The 8,979-nt window shown below is 38.0% G+C and overlaps 2 protein-coding genes across 4 annotated transcripts in view; one reads left to right on the top strand and one right to left on the bottom strand.

Annotated features, from left to right (window-relative positions):
- CMC2 (C-X9-C motif containing 2) overlaps window positions 1-7,927 on the bottom strand; it is a 16,246-nt gene extending 8,319 nt beyond the window's left edge. The window contains exons 1-2 of the mRNA XM_006909706.3: window positions 7,527-7,927; window positions 997-1,112 (exon numbers count right to left, since the gene is read on the bottom strand). Of these exons, the coding sequence (XP_006909768.1) occupies window positions 997-1,077 (81 nt within the window). The 5' untranslated portion in view covers window positions 1,078-1,112; window positions 7,527-7,927. The remainder of the gene's footprint in view (window positions 1-996; window positions 1,113-7,526) is intronic.
- A 56-nt stretch (window positions 7,928-7,983) lies between these two features.
- The window catches only part of CENPN (centromere protein N), a 20,419-nt gene continuing 19,423 nt past the window's right edge, over window positions 7,984-8,979 (top strand). Inside the window, exon 1 of one of the 3 annotated variants that reach the window (XM_006909705.3) lies at window positions 7,984-8,055. In XM_006909705.3, the coding sequence (XP_006909767.1) occupies window positions 8,030-8,055 (26 nt within the window). In that variant the 5' untranslated portion in view covers window positions 7,984-8,029. The other 2 variants (XM_015587721.2, XM_025045388.1) reach the window with 2 other exon arrangements.

Raw genomic sequence — 8,979 nt, 5'->3', positions numbered from 1 at the left:
AGAATTCTGGTAACTCAATAAGATAAACAACTAATTTTTAAATATAGGCAAAAGACTTTATATGTATGGCCAATAATAAGCACATGAAAAGATACTCAAAATCATTAGCCATCAGGGGAATACAATTTAAAACCAAATGAGATACTACCACATATGCATAGAATAGCTAAAGTTAAAAAGACTTATAATACTAATTTTGATCTAAATGGATGGTGAAAATAGTTTGCCTAAAGTATACTGTCATCAACAACATTCTTTGAACCAGTAGAAATATCTGACTTCACAGGTCATGGGTTTTACTACATTACTTTTAGTCTTAGCATTTTGCACATTTAAATGATATTATTATAATTTGATATATCTACAGTTTATGAATATCACGAGGAAAATAATGCATCATGCAACGTTAAATTACAACAAATGCTCCTTTAGCTATCTCATGCATTAGATACATGAAAATTGCTAAATATTCGATATCTGTAAAAATATCAGCTCAAATGTATTCCAAAAATGGGCTTCTATTTTGGCTTTAAACATGGAATTTTACTTCCATTCCACTAACAATTAAGTAAATCTGTCAAAGTAGTCCAATCATAATTTAAATTTATTAACACCTAATTATAAATGTTTCAATTCTCTTTAAACAGAGGATGGTAAAAATCAAGGAACAGAAAATCTTAGAATAATTTCATTATGATCAGAAGAGTCAGAGCTGAACATAATTGTTCTAGTGCTCTGTAAATAGGAAAAGTATTTTATTTTAAGAACATGTATTCTATCGCATATCATTCAAAAAAAATCCCTAACAAACTTTTATCCTTGATTTTTACTAATGGTGAAAGGGAGTGATTTCTGAAAGATCACAGTTATCAACTGCTAAACTTTACTAAGCTAAGACATTATCATTCCCTTCCATGAATGGAGATAACATTTTACATCAATGTCATATGCCTAAGTTTCATTTTTTGCTTTATGGTCATTCTTCTAAACTCTTACATTTTTGTGACATTCCTTAAGTAAGTTAATCAAGACGTTGCATTCTTCAGTGTGCAAGTGTGGAGATAAGTCGGGATGCATCTTTAGGAGAAGGTGGTGGAACACAGCAGGGCAACCTGTGGATACAAGAGTGTCTTGAATATGTGTGACTGTATTTGTTAATGAGACCTAAAACTATTTTCAGTAAGAACCTCCAGTGACCTTCATCAGAAAAGAATGCTGACCTTAAGCAAATTGTTAAACTTGAGCCTCAGGTTCCTTACCAATGATTTAACAGATTCAGCAAGTTATCAGGAGAGTTTAGAGAACCTGCAGGTTCAGAAAAAAGCAGGCCTCCTCAACAAGCCCAATCCTGGAAAGACGTGCTCCAGCAGAAATAGCTTGCCTATATTAATAGCCTGACTTCAATTATTTTCCCCACATTCCTGAAACTGATTCAACTCATTTTGTTCAAATGAAATTCTACCAATTAAGAGAACTGGCTTATTAATCTTTTAAAAATGTATATTCCTGTGAGAGGGTTAAAGGGTCATTAGTTTCACATTAGTGTGAATTAATATAGACTGCTTTCTTCCTAATCTGGCTAAGAAAATCTAACTAAACAATGAAGGGAAACAAGCAGCAGATGTAAAACTAATTTTTCTAATTTAGCAGATGTATCCATAAAATGCAATTATTACAATAAAAACAAGAAGCTGAAATCCCTGAAATCAGTTCGACTGGTTCATTCACATAGAAAATTAGTGGCCAAGGTCAAAGGAAAGCATTATTTTGACAAGTGTGCAATAGTTAAGTCGCACTATACACCTATTGCTTTTTTTAAACATCTTTTTAACTCAGAAAAGATCACCAAAAGAAAGAACCAATTAACTGCTTTAATCTTTTAAAAGTTCTAAGAAGGAAAACATAGGAGAAAATCATGACCTTAGGTTGGGCAAAGAGTTCTTAAATACATCAAAAGCACAATCCATAAAAGAAAAAAATTGTAAAAATTCATCAAAATTAAAAACTTTCCTGATTCAAAAAACGTCATTAAGAAAATGAAAAGACAGGCCACACTTTGGGTGATAATGATGTGTCAATGTAGGTTCATCAATTATAATAAACATATCACTTTGGTGGGGGATGCTGATAGTGAGGGAGGCTGTATGTGTGTGGGGACAGAGTGTATATGGGATCTCTCTGCTTTTTTGCTCAATTTGGCTGCAAACCTACAACTGCTCTAAAAAGTAAAATCTACTACAAGCTACAGACTATGAGAAAGTATCTGTAAATCATTTATAATAAAAGACTTGTATCTAGAATATAAATGCTTACAAACAATCCAATGTTTAAAATAGACCCAAAGAATGGGCAAAAGATTTGTATAGTTCACTGAAGATGATACAGGAATGGTTAATTAAGCACATGAAAAGATGCTGAACACCAGGAGTCATTAGGGAAATGCAAATTAAAACCCTGATGAGATACTACTACATATCCACCAGAATATCTACAATCGAAAAGTTAGATGATACCAAGTATTGGTTAGAATGTGGAGAAAATGGACCTCATGCATTGCTATGGGGAATGTAAAACAGACACTTCGGAAGGCAATCTGGCAGTTTAAATTAAACACAAACTTACATATGACCCGGAAATTGCACTTCTAAGAATCTACCCAAGAGAAATGAAAACATATCCACACAAAGATATGGATGTGAATGTTCATAGCATTATTCATAATAGCCAATACTAAAAACAATGCAAATGTCCAATAATAGGTAATTGGATAAACAAATGCAGTATATTTATACAATGGAATACTATTTATCAATTAAAAGAAATTAACTTATACATGTGCCAACATGGATGAACCTCAAAAGCACTAAGCTAAATGAAAGAAGCCAGATTCAAAATACTACATTGTATGATTCCATTTATAAGCAATGTCTAGAAAAGGCAAATTTGTAGAGACAAAAAGCTGACTGTTGGTTGTCTACGCCTAAGGTGAGAGTAGGCAATTTACAAATGAGCACCAAGGAATCTTTTTTGGGTGATGAAAATGTTCTAAAATACAACTTGTAGTAATGGTTGCACGATTGCATAAGTTTACTAAAATCATTGAACTCACGATAGGTGAATTTTATGATATGTAAATTATACCTCAATAAAACTGCTAAAAATAAGTTCCCAGAAATTCAAACAGCCTATCCACCTTCGACTCCTAACAAATAAAATTCTTAAAAATATCCAAACAAATAATTCCAAAGAATGGTAGTATGCCTACTATTTCAGATTTCAATTTATGAAAATACCAGATCATTACTTCACTAACTACTAAACACACACACACACACACACACAAATATACTACAGCTGAAGGTCACAAATCGGGCTGTTTTGCCCAGCTGAGTATTTGAAATGGAAACTGGAAAAGCAGCCTAGTTCGTTTTGTTTGCCTGCTCCTAACTGCAGTCTTTTTAATAATACAGATTTTTTGCCTGAGAAAAATGAGATCTCATACAGTTCAGCAATTTAAGTCATCTAATACTGTACCAATATTAGGCACCTACATTTATGTATATTATTAGTTATCTGGTTTCTGCCTCACTTATTTTTTCTGAAGGAAGATGTACATTGGATTAGTGATCTATCAAATAAGTCTAACATTTTGTAAATGTATTTGACAAAATATTTTTGCATACTTCAAATATGTGCTTTTATAGTTCTCAAATGACCTCTTTAATTGGCAAAGTAAATACTCAAGAAGACATTGGCTGCTGAGATAAAAACATTCATGCATGTTGTATATAAGAATAAACGCATATCATGAGATGTATACAACTATACATACATACATATAAAATTATAAAACTAGTTATAAAACTATATGGCATTGTTCTTAGGACACACTTAAAATGACTGCTGATACCTTCTACTAGTCATCTTTAAGAAACTATTCTAATAACATTATTAAACTCAAAGTAATTCTCATGAATTAAAAAGCCAAATACATACTCTGTATTCTTATTTTTTAAAATTTCTTCAAAGCCATAAGAATATATCTACATTATTAGTGTGGAAAATGATTTGCTGAACACTTAGTATGTGTTAGGCACAAGTCTGATAATCCTTCCAATAACCATAGGAAGTAGGTAACTTTTTAAATTCGTTGAACCATAAGAAATTGCTTTTTTGTAGATCAAAATATGCATTACCCACAGTTTCATAGCAAAACTAAGTCCCAGTCACACAATATTTTGGTATATGTGCTGCCAAAGCAAGCACACCCAGTCACACAATAAGTGGCAGAGTACTACCCAAAGTAATCTCTCGACAGATTTTTCCCATGTTCAAAATGAGAAAGGCATACCTTCCCAGCAGTTTGTGAATGAAATAAATTCAGACAAAAAAAAAAAAAATTACAGAAAAAGACAAAACTATTTCCCAAAGAGCCTCTGGTTGGCTAAAAGTTCAACAGACACTAATTCTAGGCCCAGTTTCCAAAAAAGTCAATATTATCTTGTATTGTTAGAAACAGAGGGTCTGTCTACATCAACAAAAAGAACAGTACTATATTCATCCCAATCAGCCATGTTCAGAATACTGAGAATTTGAATATTCCTGAATATTCCTGAATATTTGAATATTGCTCAGGACAGAAATGGCTCTGATACTGGGTTGAAACAGGAAACCATTAATGAAATTGTTAACATTTACCAATTTAGGAGAGTCTACACCAGAGGAGACAGATAAAAGGAAGGACCTGGTTAAGTTAGACAAACAATGGATTTGAGGGGAGAAGACAGTTTGAGGCAAAAGTTGTGGACTCAGCTACTGACAAGTTATATCACTTTGGTTACTTAATTGGAGACTCAAATTTCTTTCTTAAAATGGAAATTAACTCTTAACCTCTATCTCGGTGTGGTCATGAAGTTTAAATAACTTATATGAGAATCTCTGAAACAGTAAACAGTGAGTGTGATATATATAAAGTATTATTTGTATATCTGAAATACTCTGTACATAATGGGAAAGGTAGAACTGAATTTACTCTGAGGTGTTTCTGAAAACAGGACTGAAAACCAAAGGGTGGAAGTTAGAGAGGCAGAAGTCATCTTCATGGAGCTGTCCAACAATGAAAGAGGCTGCTGCCGGAAGCTCTCAGTTATCTGTCCAAATGTGCCCGAAAGAGATTGGCTACATAAATTAAGGATGTCACAGAATAGTATATTCTAGCATTGCATTCTTAAGTTTCTTCTCAACTCTAAGTTCACAATTAAATGATTTTAGGCCATTTCCAAAGATAAAATTCACACTCAAATGATAAATACTTGTTACTACTAGGAATACAGAAAATAATTTCAAAAGGGTAGTGCCGAGGTAATTATGAACATCAGCTGCACCACTGAAACAACGGTGAAGAGAACATTCATTTGTGATAAGCCTTCGTGCATAAGTATTTGTAATGAGAGGGATAAATTCCATTACTATTCAGTTAAACACAAAACTTCAGTTCCACTGGCATTTAGAAAACATCAGAAGGGTTAATTTGTCACAGTTACACTTCCCTCCCCATGCTAACCTCACCCATTTCCTCAAGAATGCACACTTTGATACCAAAACAGTCTGCTGAAACTTAAAAATGTTCAGCTGTGACAATCTGATGTTTTGATAACTGGCTAACAGTTATCAAGCAAAGCAATTTTAACTTTTACTTGGGGGTAAGCTGGGAGGGTAGAAGGGTACTCTCACTAACAATATAAAAATTAATTATATTTTATTCATTCCATCTTATTCTACCAAGACTAAGGTAAAATATTCCTAATGAATATTCTATGATACAGATTTCAACCACCAGGTGGCATAATTTCAGAAAATAAATAAACCAAGAGTAAGCAATACCTTAACTCTAGTAAAGCGAGTAAACCTAATAACACACTTGAGCAAATCTATAATCACAAGGGGGAAAACTCATACTTTAATACCACTCAGGTTTTCTTTAGAAAGATTCTGTTATTGTGTGGTTGCACCAGAAAGAAATTTATACTACAGTTGCGATTTCTAATGACATTTTAAAATGAGCAGAAAACATAGCTAGAAAAGTCTCCTGTTCAGAGTCTGAAGAACCTGTTCTCCAGAAAAACCTGTAAACTAATACTTAAAGCTTTCTAAAACACATTTTTGAAAGCCTACATTTCAGAAAGCACTGGAATTAGTTAAATTAGTATTTCTCCAACTATTTCAAACTATGCACCATATTCAGCCAGAGGTAGCAGATAGCAGGGGACTTACCTACCCTGTCACTTCTACTTAGCACACCTGAAGAATGACCAAATCTAAACAGATGCTATTGACTAGTGTTCTCAAAGCACAGAACATGCCCCACTGCTACTAAGAGCAACATTTGAGCTGGACTGTAGGACTCTAACTATCGCCACAGTTTCTTAAAGATGGGCCAAGCTGTAGCTTTCCACAAACAAACATTTATCAGCACTTACTAGGTGCTGAGCACTCACTCTGCCAAATGACATGAATTTCAGGGGGAAAAATTAGTTCATATACCTCAAAGAACGCGCAGGCCAGTGAGAGAACATTCTTGTAAATGCAAAGTAAATGCTCAACAAATATTTGCTGACTGCTGCATTTAGGATTATCACAGATTTGAACACTGGTTCAGACCTCAACATAGTTACATCAACTAAACAAGTGTAGAAGCCTGTATGTGTAGGAAAGGCGATACAAAGGGTGTCACAACAGAATTCCTTTGCCAGCGCAAACTTCTTTCATGCATTTAAAATTTTAAATGGTTTCCAGAACTTGTATTTGCTTAAAACTTCATAAAGCACCTATTGTGAAATCACAGGCACGGCAATATTTAAACCGAATAAAAAGGGATGTGAATGTTCACTCTCCTTGAAAAGTGTACTGATGGAGATCTTTCGGGATTCTAACATAAAACGGATTGGTGGCAACTTCCACGGCAGCTGAGATGCGACCTAAAGGCCTCCCATCTTCTACATGAAAATTCTAAACTACTAATCAATAACAATAATAACCATACAATGTACTGAGCGTTCACTGTGTCACTGTGGTAAGGGCTTCCCTTCTCACAATCGATACGAAGAGTTATACCCATTTTACAGGCGAGGCAACCGAGGCTCAGGGAGGGGGGAGCCCGCCCAAGGTCACAAGACTCGAGAGTGGCGGGACAGATTACAGCAGAGTGAAAGATCTAGGCCAAAGTCTGCCCTCAACTACCAGCAAGTCCTCAGCAAAAGCCTGAGGGCGGAGAGCTCAAGACGCACCTCCCGCGCTCTCCCGAGCAAAATCTCCGGCGCCGAGGCAATGGCCGCCGGGAGGACCGGGGGCCGAACCTTCCAAGTCCCAACCTCCCAGGGCGGCAGAAGTCTCAATTGGACGCAGCACAGCAGGGCGCCTGAGAGCAGAGGGCTGGAGGAGGGATAGGTGGATGTCCCGCGGCCTCCCTGGACGCTGCGGCCAGAAAGAGAGCGTTCCTCAGAATAGCCCGGACTCCCGAGACTCACCCTACTCGATGCCACACAGGAAGTACTGCGGCGGTATTCACCAGCGAATACTCCTCACTCGAAAGGCGATTGCCTGGGAGCCAGAGTCGGGCCAGCTCCGGGTGGCGAAGGCTCCCGCGCCCTCCACAGCTGACCCTCTATTCGTCCAACCCCAGCCGCTCGCGGTCTCTGAGACGCATGCGCCACCCGGCTTGGACGGGCCCATTTTCGAAAGTTTTAGTGGGGGAGCGAGTCCACCGGAGTATGACAGAACCTAAACAGCAAGCTGAACCAACAAGCCAGATGTCGTGGCTGAGATTAGCTGCATTGCATTTAAACAATATTCTCTGCTAGGAAGAGTAACGTGAGAGCTCGCCGAGTTTTACTTCTGATGCTCTCCCCACGCGACCCCCTGCACTGGTGGTACAGTCCAAAGTTTGGGTCCCAGTGGGCGGGGCTCGAGGGCAGCAGGAACTGTAATTGGCGGCTTTGAAGGCGCAGCGGGCGGGAACAGCTGCTGAGGAATGAGTCCGGCGGGCGAGGTGGGCCGGTAAGAGACTCCCTTGCGGCATGGAATCGGGTGCCGGAGGGTGGCGGGAAGCTTGAGGAAGCCAAATCCCAGGCGTGTAAGGAGACTTTTTCGCGACTGCCGCTCGTCCCAAAGTGCGGGATTGGCGCTTGGTCTTTGCTGGAGGTGGGAGACAAAGACTATAAGGTTGGGGGCTGAGGAGAAAGAGGGCAGTGACGCTTGGTCGGACGTCACATCCGCCCGTTGTGGGGCGGAGTCTTACGTAATATGTGCGTCAATCCTGGCACCGCCCCAAATTGTCACGTGATCGGCTACCCTTCTATCCCAGCCTTACGTTGCTGTTTTTCCCAAAGTTAAGTGTTTCGATTTTTTTAACCTTGGCTTCCGTCCTTTTTCGTACATTTCGCCTCTTGCGTTATTCCTTATTGCAGCTCTTGAGTGTTGTAGATCTACAGTAACAGATCTGAAATTAAAAGGGCTCTTTTTTTGGTCATACGTTCATTCGACAAACATCTTGAGCACCTACTATATATATATGGCAGGCACTGAGCTGCTAAATGCTTGGAAATAATAAGAAATTATAATCACGGAATTAGAAGAGTTCACTCAAAGGTTTTCCAGCTTTAATGGTGAGACTGAGTGTGCTTTTTCTAACATAATTCTTTAGAACAGCTTTCTGCGAGCTTTACCCAAAATTGAGAATCATCGGAGGCACTCTAAAAATGCAGAATCTCAAGCTGTACTCTGTGACCCTCCATCCCCAGTTTAAATTGATGGGGCCCAGGAACCTGCATTTAAACAAGCCCACCACCCCCACCAGTGTTTTCGATGAGAGAAATTGGTTTGATATTTCACTGACTGCTGCATTTAAACAAGCCCACCACCCCCACCAGTGTTATCGATGAGAGAAATTGGTTTGATATTTCACTGACCGTTGGACCCTAA

This window comes from Pteropus alecto, unplaced genomic scaffold, assembly GCF_000325575.1.
Source record: "Pteropus alecto unplaced genomic scaffold, ASM32557v1 scaffold42, whole genome shotgun sequence".
NCBI lineage: Eukaryota > Metazoa > Chordata > Mammalia > Chiroptera > Pteropodidae > Pteropus > Pteropus alecto.
This window is presented reverse-complemented; position numbering and strand designations above follow the sequence as displayed.